This window comes from Lactuca virosa, chromosome 2 (genome assembly GCF_052849685.1).
Source record: "Lactuca virosa cultivar CGN04683 chromosome 2, Lactuca_virosa_CGN04683_v6, whole genome shotgun sequence".
Lineage (NCBI taxonomy): Eukaryota > Viridiplantae > Streptophyta > Magnoliopsida > Asterales > Asteraceae > Lactuca > Lactuca virosa.
Genome location: NC_136427.1, coordinates 150,380,940 through 150,403,746, shown reverse-complemented (window position 1 = coordinate 150,403,746; position 22,807 = coordinate 150,380,940). Strand labels below are relative to the sequence as shown.

General features: G+C 36.9%; 1 protein-coding gene across 1 annotated transcript; it reads right to left on the bottom strand.

Annotated features, from left to right (window-relative positions):
* Nucleotides 1-19,412: 19,412 nt before the first annotated feature.
* Nucleotides 19,413-22,588, bottom strand: LOC145159603 (bax inhibitor 1-like). The gene is made up of 10 exons (XM_079078616.1): nt 22,233-22,588; nt 22,009-22,097; nt 21,767-21,910; nt 21,531-21,643; nt 21,212-21,281; nt 21,067-21,105; nt 20,746-20,853; nt 20,551-20,652; nt 19,909-19,997; nt 19,413-19,743 (listed from the first exon to the last, which is right to left on the bottom strand). Exons 5-9 carry the CDS (start codon nt 21,245-21,247, stop codon nt 19,914-19,916), a joined length of 369 nt encoding a protein of 122 aa, XP_078934742.1. The 5' UTR covers nt 21,248-21,281; nt 21,531-21,643; nt 21,767-21,910; nt 22,009-22,097; nt 22,233-22,588; the 3' UTR covers nt 19,413-19,743; nt 19,909-19,913.
* Nucleotides 22,589-22,807: the final 219 nt, after the last annotated feature.

The window sequence follows — 22,807 nt, the reverse complement described above, 5'->3', positions numbered from 1 at the left end:
CCTGGGAGTTAGACTCTGATATTTTGATATGACCCTGACACTAGTTTCGATTTGATAAATTTATTATGACATTTTGAGACACATGATTCATGGTTTTATCTTTTAATATTTGATATTATGGTTTAGTAAAGTTTTCAAACAAAAATTTTTGGGTTGTATTTTTGGGATGTTACATATTTTCCTTGGTATATTTTTTCAGTATGGTGGTTACGAGATGCTTTGGGGCTGGATCTGGATCATGATCGGGGTCAGGAGCTGGCGGTCAGGATGGATCGACACCGCCCGAGGTTATCGGTCAGATGGGGACGGATGAGTTGGATGCCAGGATTCATGATATTCTGCATGATGAGGTTGCTACTCTGTTCCGGGCGCAGTTACCGGAGATGTTTGGGTCTATTAAGACCGCCATGGTTGAGTACTTTGATGAGCGCTATGCAGCCCTAGCTGAGACGGCTGCCGCTGCAGCGGCATCGGCTGTAATGGCAGCAGGGGGAGGAGCTGTCCGGGCATTTCAATATCGGGACTTCGACAACACGAAGCCCCCTACTTTCGATGGGGTTCAGGATCCGATCGTCGCTATGAGATGGTTGTCAGATTTGGGGGGATGTTTCTTCACATGTTCTTGCCCTGCTGATCAGAGGGTGAGGTGTGCTCTGAACCTGTTACGGTCCGGAGCGAAGGATTGGTGGAGATTGGTTACCGGATCATACACTGAGGAGCAGCGAGTTGCAATTTCTTGGGATCAGTTCAGAGACATGTTCAGTACCCGTTATGTTCCACGGGTGGAGAGGGAGAGACTAGCACAGGAGTTCTTAGATCTGTGTCAGGGCACAGAGTTGGTGACGGAGATCACCAGGTTGTTTACTGAGAGGGCGATGTTCTGCCTGGAGTTTGCTTCTGAGTAGGTTCAGATGACTCGATATCTGAGCATGCTCAAGACTGATATCAGACAGTTTGTTGCGATCCAGAGATGTGATACCCTGTTGGAGCTTCAGGAGTCCGCGAGGCGGCGTGAGCTGGAGATTGAGTTACAGTTACGGGAGTTGAGACAGGCCCCAGGGCAGGCGCAGCCGGCGCCGAAGCGGTTCAAGGCCGCTGACTCCAGGTCGGGAGGGCAGTGTTCCCGCACTTGTGGGAAGTGTGGGAAGGTTCATACTGGAGCATGTCGATTGAGTACTGGATGCCATAAATGTGGCAAGGAGGGGCACTACGCGCGAGAGTGCCGCCAACAGGTCCCTACCCCGGATATGAGGATTTGTTTTCACTTTCATCAGGTTGGTCATGTGAAGACCAACTGTCTGCAGTTAGCTGCCACGCCGGCGTAGGCTCTAGCGCCGGCTACATTGAGGATCACTGATGGGAGGCAGGGCGGAGCAGAGCCCCCGAAGGCTCGGGGACGCGCCTTTCAGCTCACAGTCGAGGAGCCCAGAGCAGCACCTGATGTGGTGGTTGGTATGTTTCTATCCTTCTATCTCGTTGATTATATCTGTTTTATGCTTATATATATGGGTATACCTGTATTAGGTACGTTTTTAGTGAACTCCTTACCTGCTTTGGTATTATTCGACTCGGGTGCGAGTCGGTCGTTCGTTTCTCAAACTTTCGGAAGAGAGTTCGGTTTGCCGATCGGGGAGCTTGAGTGTCCATTGCTAGTTTCTATCGCCAACGAACTCGGGGTTTCTGCTTCTTCAGTCTACCGGGGTTGCACATTAGAGATATTTGGGGTACCCTTCCCTATTGACCTGATTCCTATTCCCATGGGAGATGTTGGTGTGATAGTAGGTATGGATTGGCTGAGTCGGTTTAGTGCCATGATGGACTGCAAGGGCCAGCGGGTTGTAGTTCGAACCCCAAGTGGGGGAGAACTGGTGATTTATGGTGAGGGCACCAGATCGGGTTCCGGGTTCTGTTCAGCTGCCAGGGCTCGGCGGTACATTCAGTACTGGTGTGCGGGTTATCTAGCGTATGTGGTGGATACGTGAGTCAGCGATCAGCTATAAGTTGCAGAGGTCCCAGTGGTCAGGGAGTTTGTTGATGTGTTTCCGGAGGAGTTGCCCGGAGTTCCTCCGGAGAGACAGGTCGAGTTTAGGATTGACCATGTGCCTGGTGCGGCCCCTGTCGCCAAGGCGTCGTACCGGTTGGCACCACCGGAGATGCAGGAGTTGTCGTCACAGCTGCAGGAACTGTTGGGCAAGCAGTTCATTCGTCCGAGCAGTTCTCCGTGGGGAGCACCGATACTCTTCGTGAAGAAGAAGGATGGATCGCACCGGATGTGCATAGACTACAGGGAGTTGAACAAGCTGACGGTGCAGGGGGCATCGTGGTTCTCCAAGATTGATTTGAGGTTCGGGTACCATCAGGTTAGGGTGAGGGAGGAGGATGTGGAGAAGACCGCGTTCAGGACTCGGTATGGACATTACGAGTTTGTGGTGATGCCATTTGGGCTCACCAATACGCCGGCGATATTTATGGACCTGATGAATCGGGTCTGCAGACCGATGCTCGATCGCTCAGTCATAGTGTTCATTGACGATATCTTGGTGTATTCCAAGACTCGGGAGCAGCACGAGGAGCACCTGCGGGAGTTATTGGGGGTTTTGAGGCGAGAACGGCTTTATGCCAAGTTCTCGAAGTGCGAGTTTTGGTTACGAGAGGTCCAGTTCCTGGGGCATCTCGTTAACCAGGATGGGATTTTGGTCGATCCGGCCAAAATCGAGGCAGTAATGCAGTGGGAGGTTCCGAGATCTCCCTCAGACATCAGGAGCTTTTTGGGTTTGGCAGGGTACTACCGGAGGTTCATACAAGATTTCTCCAAGATTGCAATACCCCTCACTCGTCTGACGAGGAAGGGGGTGGATTTTCGGTGGGGCCCTGAGCAGCAGAGGGCATTTGAGACCCTCAGACAGCGTTTATGTGAGGCCCCAGTCTTCATCCTCCCCGAGGGAGTGGAGGATTTTGTTGTATACTGTGATGCATCCATCACAGGTCTGGGAGCGGTTCTCATGCAGAGAGGAAGGGTGATAGCCTATGCTTCGCGGCAGCTGAAGCCGCACGAGTCGAGATACCCCACACATGATCTGGAGTTGGGAGCAGTAGTGTTCGCTCTCAATATTTGGAGACACTACCTCTATGGGGTCCGCTGTACCATCTACACTAACCACAAGAGCCTGAGGTATATTATGGACCAACCGAACCTGAATATGAGGTAGCGCATGTGGCTAGATGTAGTCAAGGACTACGACCGTGAGATCCTTTACCACCCTGGTAAAGCGAACGTGGTTGCAGACGCTTTGAGCCCCAAGGCAGTCGGACTTGCTATTTCAGTGACATGCATGAGGATATCAGTGGATTCCCCACTCGTGGGCTTACTCCGGGAAGCTCAGGCAGAGGGTATGCGTCGGGAAAATTGGAAACTACAGGATAGCAGGGGATTGTTGATCCGTTGCGGACGGGTCTAGGTTCCGGTGTCTGGTGGGGTCAGGCAGATTTTATTGGAGGAGGCTCATAAGTCTCGCTTTTCTATTCACCTTTAGGCCACCAAGATGTACCGGGATTTGTGTTTGAGTTATTGGTGGTCGTGCATGAAGCGAGAGATCGCTTGGTACGTGGAGAGGTGCCTGACCTGCAGGATGGTCAAGGCTGAGCACCAGAGGCCGCATGGCAAGTTGCAGCCTCTTGAGGTACCCATGTGGAAATGGGAGCAGATCACGATGGATTTTATCACCAAGCTGCCAAGGACGGCAAGGGGTTTCGACGCCATATGGGTCATCGTGGATTGACTGACCAAGAGTGCCCACTTTCTAGCCATTCGGGAGAGCTCATCGGCCGAGAAGTTGGCCGATCTATACGTCCGCAAGATTGTCGCACGGCATGGGGTTCCGGTCTCTATCGTATCAGACCGTGATGTTCGGCTCACCTCCCGATTCTGGCAGAATATCCACGAGGAACTGGGCACACGACTGCATTTCGGTACAGCTTATCATCTGCAGACGGACGGCCAGAGCGAGCGGACCATTCAGACTCTTGAGGACATGTTGAGAGCCTGTGTTATTGAGTTCGGTGGGAGCTGGGACTCCTACCTACCCCTCGTTGAGTTCTCATACAATACCAGTTTTCATTCCAGCATCAGCGCCCCACCTTATGAGTTGTTGTATGGGAGGAGATGTCGCACCCCAGTCTGTTGGGGCGAGGTGGGTCACAGGGATTGCAGACCGCTCAGAGTCGGCAGAAAATTTAGCAGATCAGACAGCGATTGCAGACCGCTCAGAGTCGGCAGAAAATTTATGCTGACCGGCGCCGATTTGAGTTGGAGTTTCAGGTCGGAGATATGGTGCTCCTGAAGGTTTCACCCTGGAAGGGTGTGATCCGCTTCAGGAAGAGAGGAAAATTGGTTCCCCGATTTATTGGACCTTTTCGAGTCATTGCCAGAGTTGGCAAGGTTGTTTATAGACTGGACCTTCCGGAGGAGCTCAGTCAGATACACATCACTTTTCACGTTTCCCAGTTGCGGAAGTGCATATTGGATGAGGATGCGGTGGTGTCTTTGGATGATGTCCAGGTTGACGAGCACCTGAACTACGTAGAGCAGCCGGTGGCTATCTTGGAAAGGAAGATAAAAATTATGCGTAGCAAGGAGATACCTTTGGTCAAGGTGCATTGGCGGCATCGGAAAGGATCCGAATGGACTTGGGAGCCAGAGTCTAAAATGCGTGAGCACTACCCGGATCTATTCGCTGCAGCAGACTTCGGGGATGAAGTCTAGGTCAAGTGGGGGAGAGTTGTACAATCCTGAATTTCGCAGGTATATTTCGAATCCCTCATCTTTTATAAGTTGCCAATTGAAGTCCCTGGAGTTGGTTGAGTTGGGCCATGAGAAGTATGAGGACTAAAATTGCCACTTTGAGTCAGGAAGGAGTACGCTGAGCGTACATAAGGGTACTCTGAGCGTACTAGGCGCGCCCTAGTACGCTGGGCGTACTCATGACAGGAGAAAACCCTAATATTTAGGGTTGAGGACTATATAAACAACCTTATAGCTCATTCCTTTACTTATCCTCAGCCTCCATATCCCAGAAAAACGTTCCAAACCCTAGTTTGTGTGAGAAGTGTGAGTTGGTGTGCATTTTGAACCCTTGAAGGTGAAGTCATTGTTCAAAGGAGTTGGAGAAGGAGATCAAGGCTATAGATCTGAAGTTGTGTTGTGTCCAAGAAGCTCCAGAAGGTAAAAAGCTTGGAACTTTATGCTTGTGTATTATGGATCTAGTCATTTTTGTTTTATGGAAGCTTCTTGTCCCAAAAGTCCCAAAATGGTGCATGTGATGTCTTGGACGAAATGGGCTGTCCTTTCAGACCCTAGAAGATGTCCTAAGTGATAAAGATGAGGTCCCTATAGCTAGATTCGTATCATGCATGAAGTAGGAGGGTCTTAATGGATTAAGACCATGTGTTAAGAACTTTCTGGACGTCCAAAGTGATAAAGTTCGAAACTTTATGGTTCAATGGCACATTTGGTCGATGGATCTGGAAGTTGGGCTTAAGTGCTTAAGCCATTAAGCACTTAGTAGGGTTTTGGTGAAACCCCGCGTACGCCCCGCGTAGTTTCTGTACGCCCAACGTACGGGGTCAACCACCCCGATGGCGGTCAACTTAGGGCAGGCGTACGCCCAGCGTACTGAAGGAGTACGCTCCGCGTACGTCCTCAGTTTGCACTTTTGACTTGTGGGCTTTGGGTTGGGCCGCTGTTATACATGTTGGGCTTAGGCCTTGTTGGGCCTGGATATTTGATGTAGGTCCAGTATTTGATAAGGGGTCCTATGGTAAGGCCCAATTAGGAAAATTGGGCCATCATTGGGCTTGTGCATATGGACTTGGGTTAAGTGTATTGATATTGGGCCTTAGGCCCAAATTGGGAAAAATGGACAATATGGACCCTTTGGCAATTTTGGAGAGCCCACTTATTAAATTAGTGTTCATCATTTTTTAGGCAGTTAGGGTGGTCGGTGATATAGCGGCGGGAGACTCCCAGTTCAGTTCTGCACTACTCGCGAGGTGAGTTATCCTCACCATATCAATAGGGTCTACGACACCAAGGTCGGCCCTTTATGGATTGTGTTCGGATTTTATGTGATATGCCTACCGATTTACATCTAGGTAATTAGAATGCTATGTGAGTGACCGTTAGGTCGGTGTCCTGGTTATAGGATCATTGTTATGCTTGAGATCGGTTAGATCGGCTGTACTGTTATATGCATGCTATTATTTGTATGATATCCATGTTCACATATTTGTTGTTTGGGGGTTGGGTTGAGGCGGTCCTGCTTCGTGCTGTAGGCCAACATACCTGGGGCGGTCCGGATAGGCTATAGGCCCTGAGGAGGCGGTCCAGTCAGGCCGAAGGCCCGACGAGCGGTTCGGATAGGCTGTAGGCCCTGCTAGGCGGTCCAGTCATGTCGAAGGCTCGGGAGCGGTCCAGATAGGCTGTAGGCCCTGAGGAGGCGGTCCAGTCATGCTGAAGGCTCATTATACATGTTGTTTGTTATTATTTTGCTGTGTGTTATATGTTGGTATTTTGGGGGTAACTCACTAAGCCTTCGAGCTTACATTTATTGATTTTGTTTCAGGTACTTCAGGTGACCATGGCAAGGCGAAGGCATGACGTACACATCCTCACATTTTATGATTTGGGATTTCTAGGAACTCTGATATGAAATCATTTTGAAAACAATTTGTGAACTATGTTGATGTTTGAATAATCTTATTTACCCGGATTGGTTTTGAAAAGTTTAAAATTTTAGGGCATATTTGTGTTGTTACAGATCTCCTCGGGAGTAGCAGTGTTGACATTTACTTCTTTCGGCTCCTTGTCGAGGACATACTCCTTGTCCTCGTAGCGGGTAACCATTCGAATGTTGCGGATCCAATCATTGAAATTGGTCCCATCGAAAATCACCCTTTCATACAAATTCATGAGTGAGAATGAGCTGGAAGAGTTCGAGCCAGAAGCGTTGTTGTTTGAGGCAGACATCTGAAAAAGAAGAGACATAAAGTTTGATTAGATAAGAATCCCCAATTAAACACCCAAATGAGAAATTAGGGCTAGGATCCAACAACATTATTCACAATTTAGAAGAGGGATGTCGTAATCTAAATCGCAAATAATTTAAAGGTAAGTGAATGACGATTCACTAATTTCCACCATGAAAAACAAAAACAATAATTAAGTTTTAAATGTATTGAAACTCCTAAATCCTTTTGAGATTCATTGAACTTTTCAATGGAATGTTTAAATCTCGATATGCCCTTCAAGTTTGTGACTGGGATACCGAGGATCACAAACAAGGTGTGAATAACCATGCAAATGTACTTGGTGCCCTCAATGTTACAGTCACCTAATCAATGTGCCGGTTAGCCACACACGCTCCATTGATCTATGACAAACATCGAGTCACCCTTTGCCACCTTTTCTAGACCCAAATTAGTGTGTCGGTTAACCACACACGCTCCACTAACGTCATGGCAAGGGTACAAAGTGTAATTTCATGGAATAGCATCACTTTCATATTTTTCCCTAAAGTAACTAAGATTAGGAATTTTATAAAAAAAACATTTAGTTACTTTATTAACCATTATACTTTTAATGAGGAATTAGTTTTCCTATCCTACCCGTTCGGCTAACGACCCTCCACCAATCAAGGAAGCGGTCGGTGAGAGTGGACACCCATTAAACTGTCATTTTATAGGCAGCAACCTTATACCTCCCTTATAGATCGGCTTCGTGAATGAGGCCTACTAATGGTAAGACTAGCTTAATCTTATACATATATATATATATATATATATATATATATATATATATATATATATATATATATATATAATAATTAATCTTATAATATTATAATAGTATAAGGGTGTATTTTAAACATTTCAAAATACTAGGGTTTTAATCAAATTTAAAATTTTCGAAAATTAATACCTTTTAATTTTAAAATCTTAAATATTAAAAATTTGATTTAATAATTATCCAAAATTAAAAAATTAATTTAAATTATTAAATCTTGGAGGATTATCCATTAAATTAAACAATTAATTTAACCTAATCCCTTTATCCCCTAAAATTCGAAAATTTTGGATGGGATAATTCAAGGATCTTTAATTATCTATTTAACCAATTAAAGGGATAATTACAAAACATGGCATTATCCTAATCCCTAAACTCTTAGAATCTTATCTTGGGGGATAAGGCATTTTCGAAAACCCTAGGGTTAGACAACCCTAATTTCGAAATCTTAATGTCAAAGGAAAGGGTTCAAGAAACCCTAACAAAATTCGAAACCTAGGGTTTTGAAACCTTAATTTCGGAAATCCAAGCCCTAGGGTTTATTAGCCATAAACCCTAATTTGTCAAGTTCATACTATTGTATCAAATCCAATTGAAAACAAAACCAAAGGCTCTGATATCACTGATGGGTTTTATACAAACAATCCTATTTGTGCATACAACCCTAATTTGGATCTATGTTTTCACTATTAGACATATAACTTATGAACACAAAAAGAAACCTAGCATGCATCTACTATTTTTCGAAAATTACAAACAAGAATAGAATACATACCTTTTGTTGCTATATAGTAATAACAACTAAATCTTGAAGTTCATTTGCTCTTAAGAACAAGTACCACAATTGTAGTACCTTTAATGGCTCACAAACACACTTGAGTGAGAGGATGAATAAGAGAGATAGGATGGAGAGTTATAAGCTCCAAAATTCGGCTCTACTAGGGTTTCTCCAAGGTTGGACGAATTCTAGTGCCTAAGGGGGTCTATTTATACTTGAGGCCAACTAGGGTTTCAGGGTGGAAACCCTAATCCCTTAGCTTAGGGTCAAAGCAAGTCCATGGACCTCCTATCCTTTAGCCTTGGACGAAAACTCCTAGAGCCCTCTAGGATTTTCGGCCCTTGCCTAATAAGGTGATCCATTGGCCCAAAGCCTCAGCTATCAAATAATTACAAAACAGCCCCTGCACTTTTAATCAGTTCCTTTAATCCCAAAATTAATTCCAAATTAATTTCTGATTAAATACTAATTAATAATATGATTCCAAATTAATATATTATTCATATAATATATTAATAAATCATATTTATGCCCCAATTTAGAGTAAACTACACGAATGGTCCCTATGGTTTGGGGTAATTTGCGTGTTTGGTCCCTAACTTATTTTTTTAACTCGGAAGGTCCCTAATATTTGTTTTTGTTATGCGTTTGGTCCGTACTATTTGTTTTTGTTACGCGCTTGGTCCCTGTCTTACCTAAAAAGACTATTATTTAAATATGGAAAAATTATGGGGTAGGTAAGGTAAGGTGATGGGGGTGGGGGTGGGTGTGTTTATTTAAATTAATTAAAAAATAAGGGCAAAATAGTGTTTTTTTAGGTAAGACATGACCAAGCGCGTAACAAAAACAAACACTAGGGACCTTCCAAGTTTAAAAAATAAGTTAGGGACCAAACCCTAATTGTTGAAAATGACAAAATTACAACTTTTCAGAAGTTTGGACCTTAGCCACAAAAAATAAAAAAAAACATGGACCAGTTTCGCAATTTTGTCTTATTATTATTATTATTATTATTATTATTATTGTTATTGTTATTGTTATTGTTACTTGCTTATAATCCGTGTAATACACAGTTGACAAAGTAAATAACACTGAAAAACATAATCATATATAAGCAAAATTATAATTCATAGTTATGAAATCACAATCTATGATAAAAAGCCAAAGTCGAATCAAATTGAATTGAATTTCTTTTAGAATTACCTAATAAATGATATTTTTTGTTTTGTTTTTGTGATTATAGAAGTTAAATATAAAAAATACATATAAAATATATTAATATTGATTAGTATTTATAAAGAACAAAACCATTGATTACGGTATATTTATAACTACTATAATATAATTTAATAATTTTAGTAATAAAATAAAAAGTAAAAAGCCACTAAGAATCTGTTATGTGGCCTGAATGAAAGAATAAAATCGGCATCGAGAAAAGGGAATAAATAAGTTTGCCTAATTGTTTGGGATTCCTATTAGTTATTTTCATATTTTAAATGGAAGATGAATGTATGTCTTTTAAATTTGAACTTTGGATATGATATTACCATTTATTCGGGTTGCTTATAAATCCACATAAATATTTTGACGTTTCCACGGAAAATATTATAGATTGGCAATTATACCCTATAAGAGAGAAATCCCAATCTTTGTTTTGAAAAATACATAGGGTTTCCAAATGGAAAATATTATAGATTGACAATTATACCCTATAAGAGAGAAATCCCAATCTTTGTTTTGAAAAATACATATGGTTTCCAAATTTATATATCGGCAATTATACCAAGCTCATTTTATTTGATGAATACATATCCATTCCTGTTGTCATTTCTTGATTGTGTTTCCTTGCTGCTTTTTATAATCTCTAAGTCGTGGACGACTGTTGCTGCTATTTTACTTAAAAATCTAGCCATTAACCCAACTCATCAAATAAGCTTTTCTTTGTATGTTGATGAAACATACATCTGTTTTACGTGAAATCTAGTAATGGTGTAGATGAATGCATGGTGCTTTAGTTTTACTTGTTTAAATCGTAAGAAATTTGTAGTTTATATATTTTAGTCCAAATCGTTTAACAGGTTTACATATACATATTAGGGGTGCGCACAAAACCGCACAAACCGCATAAGCCGCCCACACCGCACCGCATAATGCGGTTTTCAATGTTCGCGGTGCGGTTCGTGGTTTGTAGTTTTTGTAAACCGCAATATGTGGTGCGGTTTGTGGTTTATGCTTACGCAAACGCGGTTCAAACCGCACCGCACCGCATTATATATATATATATATATATATATATATATATATATATATATATATATATATATATATATATATATATATATATATATATATATATAAGGTAAGATACATGTCTATTATTATTAATTATAAAAAACATTATTAATTTATTATGTACAACAACTTCTAACAAGTGCAAAATAGCAAATTGGTCGCTAAACATTGGGACAGTATACAACAATTGTTTCGGTTATAACAAATTCTAACATATTTTTGTCTATTTATAAAAATACTTGACAAATTAGGTATCAAACTATATTGATTATATTAAATCAATATCTTTAAAAGAATAAAATTAAATTTATCATGGAAAAATATATCTATCTGAATGCAAACTCTATTTTGGATTTAGCTGACACATAACTTTCATTTTCACAATAGGATATTAAAATTGATGGGAAAAGTAGCACTAATATATATCAAATTAATAACGATGTTAGGGATATTAATACAATCGTTTACCGCAGTTATATACAACTCGTTATTTGTTATATGATAAAAAATCATTTAATCGTAGTTACATACTAATGCGTATAAAACTTGAATACACAATAGCTTATTTGTTATTTGTTATTCACTAAACCGCACCAAAACCGCCTGCACCAAGCCAAACCGCACCGCACCGCATAATGCGGTTTAGAACCTTAACGGTGCGGTTTGCGGTTTTGACTCTAAACCGCACCGCTCACACCCCTAATACATATAACATACTTTACAAAATTTAGTTTTTAAATTGTTTAACTTGTAAATTTTTAAATTCAAAAATCATTCTTCTGTGTATACATTTACATCGTTTAACAAGTTTACACTTTACATATACATAGTTTATGATTGCATGTTTAAGAACACATGAGTTTGAATTTTATGATTGCATGTCTCCGTAACATACCATGTGGGCTAACAATTATATGGGCAAAACGTTTGTAGTATATGCTCTACCAAGATGGGCTCGTAAAACCGGTTCTAGGCGGTGTTGGTACTGGTAAACCCGATCCCGAGCCGGTCCCAATACCAATCCTTATTTCAAATTTATGGGTTCGGTTTCGGTTCAACATTGTGACTAAAAAATGGTACGAATCAGTTCAGTACGGTCAACACATAGATACATCGTCCCAACAACGATCACAATAGGGATGAATCTATACAGTTTTCTTTCTATTAGCGAAAACCCATAACTGGGAGACGACGTTAAACTAGGGTATATGGAAGTATTAAGGGGTCTCTTCTTTCTACAATGAAGAGACCAGAGACCACTTTCCATTTGAATCTTGCAACACCCACGGAGGAAGAAACGACGGCCGAAGATTGAAGCGTCGAAGAAGGAGAACATCATGTAATTTGGAAACAAATCTCTGCGAGTTTTATGGACATCTGGTGCAATATCTTTTTATTTAAATGAGGGGCATTATTGTTATTAGATTAAATTTTCAGTGGATGGATTAAAAGAAACCGTGGAAAAATCAACTCCCTTTATTCGGATCGATATAATCAACCTAGTTAATATAAAGGGATCGATATAATCAACCTAGTTAATTAGGATTTACTAATTTTGTTTCTGATTTGTAAGATATTCAAATAAGAATGTATATTTAGTAGTTAACTTTGAAAGTTAGTGGGCGGAGATGCAAGTGGCATTAAAATGATTTTTTTATTAGGTAGGAAGATAAATTGAAGAAGCAATAGAGTGACACGTGACATAATATTAATTAGGAAGTGTATTAAAATGACACATGGCAAAAACAAAATTATTATTATTATTATTATTATATTAAAAATTTTCAAAGTTAGGAATAGGGGTGAGCATGTACCCGCTTTCGGAACCGGAACCGCCTCAGAACCGCCGGTTCCGGTTCCTAAAGTTTTGGAACTGCCTTAGGCGGTTCCGGTTCCCATTTTTTCGAAACCGTTACGCTGGGTACCCGTTCGAACGGGTTGATATATATATATATATATATATATATATATATATATATATATATATATATATATATATATATATATATATATATATATATACTAGCCGTTTACCCGCGTTAAGCGACAGGTGTAAATAGTTTGCTTCGGTAATTTGTTTCTTTTCGGCAAACAACGATTAATTATTAATCAATTAGTTTGCTTTAGGAAATGTCATATTAAAAGTAAGACACAATATATCGGCAAGTATCATTCAACATTAGTTTCAATTCAGCGATTTGTTTTCTTTTCGACTGGTAATGTATTCTTTAATGTATTTATCGCCTTTGTGTATTCTAGATAGGTAGAAAGGCATTCTAGATAGGTGTTTCGTATTTTTGATTCATTGTGTGGAAGATATATTATTTCTATTTTTGTGTATGTTAGATAAGTGTTTTCATGTGCTAGATTTATTGTGTCGTAAAATATATTATTTCTAATTCATTATAAGATATCGCTCAAACTATTCTTTAATGTATTTATCGCCTTTGTGTATTCTAGATAGGTAGAAAGGCATTCTAGATAGGTGTTTCGTATTTTTGATTCATTGTGTGGAAGATATATTATTTATATTTTTGTGTATGTTAGATAAGTGTTTTCATGTGCTAGATTTATTGTGTCATAAAATATATTATTTCTAATTCATTATAAGATATCGCTCAAACTTAGCCTCTCTCACCTCTCCCTTTCTTGTTACAACTTCTTTCATGTGCTAGATTTATTGTGTCATAAAATATATTATTTCTAATTCACTTCTTTCATGTGCTAGATTTATTGTGTCATAAAATATATTATTTCTAATTCATTATAAGATATCGCTCAACTTAGCCTCTCCCAACCTCTCCCTTTCTTGTTAAAACTTCTTTCAGAGTATTATTTTTGGGTTAAAAATAAAAATAAATTACTCTTTAGGTTAAAATAAAAGTTTGTTATTTTGGGGTTAAAAATAAAAATAAGTTACTCATTAGGTTAAAATAAAAGTTTGTTACTTATTTGAACTGAAAATAAAAATATGTTGCGGTTTTAGGTTAAAAATAAAAGTATGTTGTTTTGCTTTAAAAATATAAGTACATTGTTGTTTTGGGTTAACGATTAAAGTATGATGTCTGACGGCAATTAGTTCCATTCACAACATGTTATATTCCAAACAGTATGTCATGTGATGGTAACCGTCTGAAACATTATGGACGAATAGTTTTCTTTCCATACAGAATTTTTTTTTCTGCAATTTGTTTGTTATCGAAAATTTATTATATTCCAAACAACAAACAAGGTTAATTATAACTAGAAATGAGGCCCGTGCGTTGCACGGGTCGGTTTTTTTGTTAATGTTTGGGAGGTCATGAAAGTAGGATGCTATAATGTCATTCAAATACTAAGCAATTGGATAGATTGAATAGAGTATAATGTACTAATGTAAGAAATGAAAGTAAACAAATAAATTAGTGTACGTTGCTATTTTTTGCATTTAACGCTTTTGGCTGATATTAAAAACATTTCGAGTAAAAATCTCATTCCTCATAACTTGAATAAAGCCACCTGAAGAAAAGAAAACATATTTTGTATTATTATCGTATTGACATTTTTTTTAGATGCAATTGTGCATGCTAAAAAGGTTACAATATCTACCCTTATCCATCAAGAATATGTTATTTAAAAAAAAACAAAATTTTTGGGACCATTTTCTCCAATTGCCGTTTTTTTAAATTAAAACTAAATGAAACGTGTTTGTTGACCACAATTAGAATCTATCTCAAGGTATTATCAAGAAAATTGTGGTAAGGATTGTACATAATCGAGGCAACTAATTTTGATCCTGAAATCTTGAATCCTGCACTTGCTATGGCATCAATCCACATAGAAGCCTCTATTGTTTTGAACGTTTTAGTCATATAAAAAAGAGCAAGTTTTATGTCAAGTTTATTATCCGAAAAATTAAAAAAAAAAATACTATTTTTGTTAATGACCTTGGTGGTTCATATTCAAGGGCAATAATTCGAGCTGTCGAATTCAAAAGAAAGTTGCAGTTGATGAAGCATTTTAAAGCTGCATCAACCATAAGCAATAAACCTCACATTCTGCATCAACCATATGAGAAACTCATTAAGTGAAAATGAATGATTTTTAAAGCTGCAAAAAATGCTTACCCTGAAGTCATCTTTTTTTAAAACTTCCTGTGTTGTTACTTCAAACTCTAATCTTTTTGATGGCATACGACTGACTGGTTTTGTAAGATCGAGATCCTCATAATGTACACAATTGATATGTTGCTCGTGTTTATATTTTGAATATCATAATTTAATTCTAACCATGTTATATACATGTAGTAGCTTTTTTATTAACAATCAACATGATAAATTGAAAGTGAGTATAATATGGTAAAAATGAATAGCAAATAACTGATTTCTATAAAAAAACAAAAAAAAAAAAATTTGTTGTGTAAACTATACAACTTACAATTTCACCGTAACCATTAAAATATTAATGTGAACATCATTTTATTCGGCATTTAACATTTTTGGGGTATTAGATCAAATGTATATATCCCATCCTTTTAAAATGTTTTTTTTATCATTGATTTTCCTAACCATGTAATAATTAAATACAAAGAATGAAAATTAACCTTGTTCTACCCTACCATATTTGGATATTTTTGCAAGCAATTAAGAACATATTTAAACTTTAAACCATATAAAGATTGTCGTTTAAGAAAATATATGTAAAGTTGATAGTCATTTTTGTCCCTAATAAGTACAATTGGGATCTGTGTAGATTTCTTCAAATTCTTAACATGATGTTGGTTTGTTACAGGACAATATAAAAAAACTGGTAGACTTTTGCTTTGATTCTAACTTCAATACCGTTTTTGGCATCTTCAAGTACAATGCTATTACGGGTGAAAGACAAAGTAGATTACCTATAACGGTAGCGAGAGAATAATACATGGCCATTACCTATATCCATGCCAACCTAAAAATATAAAACCACATTTTGTTAGAACTCATCATTTTCTCAGGTTTTATGTACAAAAGACATGGAAGCAGCAAAAATTTGAAATTTCATTCCAATGAAATGAAGCATTCCATTCGTTCCAATATTCCATCATAGCAAACAGTGCCTAAACTCTAAAATCAAAACTTCAGTGACTTTTAGCCTAATAACATCCTCCTCATGCATGAAGAAACATACATTAGTTGTATATATTATATATCATTTTCTCAAACCCCACTCCCATAACAGGAAATTGTTACATTACCTGAAAATACGCTTAAACATTATGAACTCAAGCCTCTTCAGTTATGACCCAAATTTGGTGCCAATCAAAATGAATCTGAAATCAAAGAAAAAAATGACATAAGTCAGAAAAATTCATTGAAAAGAAGAAAAATTCAAAGTTTGATCGAAGAAATATAAAAGTTGGTAAATAAAATTAACTAATGAAAATGTTGGTATGTTAATCCATTTCCTTCTCTTTATTTATTAAAAGACTAAAATACCCCCCATTAAAAGTGAAATATTCTTTTTTAAAAAAGAATTTCATCATATTTGTAATTTCCTGGCCAGATTCCATTTCTTTATCTTATTTTTGTAAAAAAAACGAAAATACCCTTGCATCCAGGTCTAAATCTTATGTGTTGTTTCATGTTTTCAGGCCACATACATCACTGATGAGGTGAAGGACAAGACTGGAAATTTTGATAATTTTGAAATTGAATAAGCAGAGTGATGCCCATTCGGACATTTTAAAAAAGTAAGGAAAAAAATTAATGAGGAGAAATTGGCATAAAGTTAAGACTTAATAGGGAACTGACCATCTAGCAAGTGAACATCTTGTAAGCAGCCGATTGCAAAGTGTAAAAGCCCATCTGAATGAGAAATCAAACCTCACTATAAAGAAAGCTGATATTCTAGAAAAATATTAATAATAAGCTCGTTCTTCAATTTAAGTAAACCAAAAAAATGAAACTTTTTTTTACCTCTGTTATCTCAAGTATAAGATTTAACTGCCTAGAATAAGATGGAATACATGGTAATGTAACCTCATTCATAGGCTGAAAAGAAATCCAAAAACGGGAAACATTTAAACAGAATCAACGTAAAAAATATTAATTTTTTTACAAAAAGCATATTTCTCACCAATAAATTCAACCCTATATTCATGATATTACATTTCCAATAAGAAGAGCATGCAAGAAGTACCTAGGAAAACAACATCAAAAAGAATCAGAAGAAATAACATAAAAAAAAAAAGAAACGTAGATGTATTAATACCTTTGACAAGCTCCCATGAGGTTGTCCTTTTTAGTCTCCAAGATAATGATTTCTGATCATAGAATTCTATGGACAGAAATACAAAACATCAGTTAACTTCAAAACATCCTCAACTCAAGTTGATTCCTACCTTCAGAAATGCTCCCCATCCAGCAACATCCTATTTATCCAATAGAACCTAAACACAACAATAAGCACACAACTATGAGAAATTGAAAAATCAAAAATCGAATCAGTCACCAACCAACCAATTGGAACTTGCAATGTAAACTGATTAGCTGTTCTTTTCTGAATGGTTCACTGGAGTGTAAACTCTATATAATGAATTAAAAAATTGAGAAATATACCAACCCCAGAGGCACCACAGTCATGAGTTGCTTACAATCATTATCAATGCCTCAAAGGCATTTCATCGAACATGTGGTGACCAATTCTGATAAGAAGAGCAACTTTTAATTTGAGAAAGAAAGAAGAGAAGAGAGGTGGAATACGAAGTAGGTAGAAAAAGAAAGCAAGTGTGTGGTAAATCATATGCAGAAAGATGAAACACAAACTTCATTATTCATTTTTAGCGATATGGTTCCTCACCTCCAAGTTCCAGCTGTACGCTTTGGATTCACCGATTTAGGGAGTGAAAGTTAGGGCTAAAATCGCACATCTCATAAAATCGTTCAGAAAAGACAAATCGTGAAGAAGAAGTGAAAGTAAGATGGAAAGCGTTTTGACAGAATGTTGAAGCAGCCGGCAACCCCAACGCCGATTTCGATTGTCGCCATGAGGCCCTCCGTGCTCCGATGACGTTCTTGTAGGCGGGTGATGTGGAGAAGAAGAAGGCAAACGGTGGTGGTGACATCGCCGTGGGATGTGAAACGGTGAAGGCCGAAAGATGTAGCAAGCGGCCTCCGACTGGTCTTCCTTCCGATGGATCGAAGACAGCGCGCAGAGACGTGACCTTTTGCTTCTTTTTCCGTGTATCGATCATTGATCTGTTCCAAACCGACAAGAATTTGAGGACGGCTCAGAGCAACAATACCCCCAAAATATGATAAGGTTTAGATAGAAGAAGGAAGAAAATTTGAATGTTTATCTGAGATGGTACGGGCAGAAAAGATAAAGAAGAATCGAGAATGTGGTCAAAGTTTAAAAGTTGTGAAAGGCGGTGGAGATATTACCATATAGAAATAGAGCTGGTTTGCGTAGCAACAGCTTTACTGTTGCTAAAAGTGACAAATACAGAAAATGTAGGGACCAAGAATAACATAAAGGACCAATGTAACAAAAATAGAGGGACCGGAAGTGTAATTTAAGGGACCAAAACTGGCCAAAAAGTCTCATGTTCACTATTCCTTTTGTTCACAATATATATATATATATATATATATATATATATATATATATATATATATATAATAATTACTATTGAAAGATATTTATAACGTTGTTACTGTTCCGAGTTAAAAAAAAATTACTATTCTAGATTAAAATATTAATATATTTAATTTTTGAGTTACCGTTTCATTTTGAATAAAACATTGTATTTAAAGACCATGGATTTCAAAGAATAGTTTGAAAAAAGTTAACATTTTTTATGCACTATCCCTTCTTGAACCAACGTCAGTATTTATTTCTGCTTTCTTAATAGATAAGATTGTTATTAGTTATCTTATATTTATATATTATATTAGTTATAACAATATAATAAACTTCTTTTATTTGAGCTTTTACCTTTTATTTATTTCAAACTGTTTAGGTTATATTATTTATCTGATTGCTTTCTAAGTCTCGCAGTTATAATATGTGATGATAAGAAACCAATTTTTATGAATTTTAATTTTGTTAAAGGTTGATGCATTACGTTTTTAGATAATGTCAAAATACCTATTAATATAAACAATCCTTGTATTATTTTCTTTAATTACGCAGTTATATAACATAAAATATGTACTTTTGCCACTTAGCTTTTTTATGACTCAAAATGTGAATTTTGTTTTTCTATTAAAATGAAGTTAAATAAAAGAAACGAATCAATTATTTATAATTCAACATAAAATCTTATATTGTGATTTTTCAGTTTGCTTATATATCTGTAAAAAAATCAAAAACCAAACTTGCAATATATTAACTTTACATTTATAATCCATTTTAGCATAAAATAAATTAAAATTCGTTTACATAGAAAGTTCATTGAAACAAAAATTGTATTAGAAGGTAAATAGTATAATTCTCCAGCCCCAAAAAGTAACATAAAATTGAGTTAATTTCATCCAGACTCGGTTAATTATGACATTTCTTTCAACAACAAAAACTAAATTATCAAGTAGATCAGCATAATTTTTTCTGTCAAATGATCCAAAGAACTACCAGGGCAGCATAGTGTCATATAAAGCTAAAAAACCATTCAGAGTATAAAATTCTATAAACTAACCTAAAAATCGACATGATTAGCCTATCATATCATTACCACCACTGTTTTGAAAACCAGACCGGTCGGTTGAACCAGGAACCGGTCAGATCACCAGTTTAATCAGCCCAAAAACCGGTTGTTATTGAAGTGAGATACATCGATTGGATCAGCGTGTTGCCGTATTTTGTTTCTTGTAAGCTATGTGCCATAAAATATTAAGTTAAGAACTTTATTTGTAATTAGAGAGCATGGATACCATTAAAGAAACTTTGTGAACGTTGTTGCAAGAATGCAAAACAGGGGTTCTTAAGTATATTTCATAAAGAATGGATGAAAAAAGTGAATATATGAAAAAGGAAGTACCTCACTTAGATGGCGGGTAATACCCAAAAGCTGTGGATCTCAATTATCAAACAAATGTTGGAATCGGCAAAAAGAGTGGTCTTGGTTCCCTTCAATTAAGAATCCACTTATCCACCATTAGGAAAAAGGTTTAACGATATAAAAAAAAAAGTTAAACGTTCTTGAATCAAAAAAATCATACAATCAAGAAACATAGCTAATTTGTGTAAATCAAAACACCTCTGAAACTGTTATTTCCACCAAGTCTCATAACCAATCAGTAATAAAGTCTATTAATGATGAAAAGTAAAAGGATTTTTTTAAATCAATGTTCCTCTGATAAGGATGGATGAACCCTATTAGCATACTTACAATCTTTTTTTCTCACTGATTTTATACCCATATAGCAACATACATACCTCTTTCTAACATTAAAGGCACACAACTTTATATTTTACCCATATAAGCAACCAACTTACATTTTCTACCAAAACCAACAATGTGTTGCTATATGGGTAAAATATAAAGTTATGTGCCCTTAATGGTACAAAGAGGTACGTATGTTGCATATAAGTAACCAACTTAAATTAAAATTTGTAATGTGTAAACCAGAACCAACAATGTGTTGAAGTAAAAAAAATATGCAAAAAAAACATGACGTACTTTGTTTAGACCACTAAGAAACATCGTCATACACTCGACCAAAAATCCAATGGATGCCCCTTTGAGAAGGGAAAATGTCATCAACGGAGAAACCCCATTTTTCTGCTCATAACAGTAAAAAGCGATATACTGTCATTTAAAAGAATAACAACATAAATTCACAATCGTCAGGAAAAGTTCATGAACTTAATTTACCTTTTTATAGGTTTCAAAAGTAGTCATCATACCTCCGATGTACCAAAGGATTTGAAGGTATGCCCTAACTCCAGATGCTACAAAAGCATTACATAGCACCAGATAAACCTATAATTTCAATAATGTCATTGCCACCATTATTTTCTTAAAAGAAACAAACTGCAATTAAGTGGCACTTTAACATATATATTAGCTCAATCAAAGGGAAACTTCTACATTTCGTCACAAAATATAGCTAGACAGACTGATATGGTAACATATGGAGAAAGATGGTTTATAGAAAGAGATAAAGAGGGAGGAAAAGAGAAAGATGGTGCAGACCATTTTAGGACTTTCTGGTATTCCATTTTCAAGAAATGCCTGATAAGTTGCATGATATAAAGATGAGTTTTCTAAATAATATAACAAATCTATCAAAAAAATTGGAAATTCTTACATTCATCATGCACAAAGTATAAATATTTACCCATAAAGCAAGTTTTTCTTGGTGGGTGAGACTCATTAGCTCTATTGATGCAACTTTTCCAAGTAGAATCCTGGAGGATTAATAAAAAAAATAGATTAAAATTTGGTTTATAGAGTAATGAATTTATAATTAATATGATTACTCTAATCTTTTTATTAAAAACAAAGAAGAAAATGGAAGACACTACATAGCCTCCCAAGACTTCTTGTATGCTGTAAAAACATCATAATTCAGGTTAAGACATTAGCATATAGTTCAAATGATACATGTGTGTGGTTGTGTCAATTCAAAGGTCTAAGATTGTTAGTCAAAAATTTACCTTGCCAGTTGATGTAGTGCTTTGAACTTCTAATGCAACATAAGCTGTCGTTATCGCCTTCTCGTCATATCTGTTCACCGGTTGGAGCAGTCGTGGGAGAGAGTGAAGAGGGACTGGTAAATTAAGAAACCCAAGAAAAATGAAATCAAAATCAATATCCAAAGACAAAAATAAAACCTTAAAATCAAAAGTAGAGAGATTGTTAGGGTTTGAGAGGGGTGTTCGACAATTGTTACCAGACTTGCAAGAAAACATGTACATTAACACAAAAAGATGTGTAAAACCTGGAACCAAATAGCAAGATAATTACATCACTTATTGATTCCATTGATCATCAAACACCTCATTTTCCCCTGAAGAGTCAAAAAAAATGAAACATCCTACATCAGAAGAGTGAAACCATTAGCCAAGAGATCATATACACAAATACATATTTCAAACAACATTTAACGTAATTAAAAAAATATAAGAATAGCACCAATAATTCTTGACATTAAGACCTAGCTTGAAGTTTTCTCGCACAAGCATTTCTAGATGATAGCATCATCCTCATAAATTTGGCTAGATCTGTTTAAGGTGAGAGACTCTAAGATCGATATATATATATATATATATATATATATATATATATATATATATATATATATATATATATATATATATATATATATATAGAGAGAGAGAGAGAGAGAGAAAGCTTACATTTATGTGTTGAATTACAATGAAGTTCCATCTATTGGTGTAACAATTTAAACCGTTTCATGGGGTAAATGCTAAAACATCCACTGAATAACCCTACAATTAACCAGAGAGCTGCGACGGTGGTCGGCTTTTTCTGTGATGGTGGTTGAAGGTGATGCGGGAGGGGTTCCGAGATAGTGGCTAGTTGGTGACGGTGGCACTATGCGATGTTGGTTCTAGAGAGAGATGGTGGTAGACGAACCCTAAAAGACCGATGATGGTGGGGACGGTGGCAAACGATGGGGACGACGGTTTTTTGACTTAGAGGAAGAACAGAAAGATAAATGGATAGCATAGCACTGTTATAGGGAAATGAGAGATTTTTGCCAAGATTTTAGGCTAAGTTCAACACGACTCAGTATTATATGACTTAGTCAAAAGCTTGAGGATAACTTTGTTATCTTGACTTTTTCAAATGTGAAGATTTCAGTGCATAAATTTATTGTACAAATTGCATACAAAGTTATACCTCTTAAAATTCAGCAAAACATGGTAAATGTTTTTTAAGGTATATATATATATATATATATATATAT

Excerpts from the sequence above, each read along its gene's own strand:
- LOC145159603 (XM_079078616.1), bottom strand. The coding sequence starts at position 21,247 with ATGAGTCTCACCCACCAAGAAAAACTTGCTTTATGG. Across the intron at positions 21,106-21,211 it reads AAGAAAAACTTGCTTTATGG|GCATTTCTTGAAAATGGAAT; the intron begins GTAAATATTTAT and ends GCAACTTATCAG. Across the intron at positions 19,998-20,550 it reads TTCTTAGTGGTCTAAACAAA|GGAACCAAGACCACTCTTTT; the intron begins GTACGTCATGTT and ends TCTTAATTGAAG.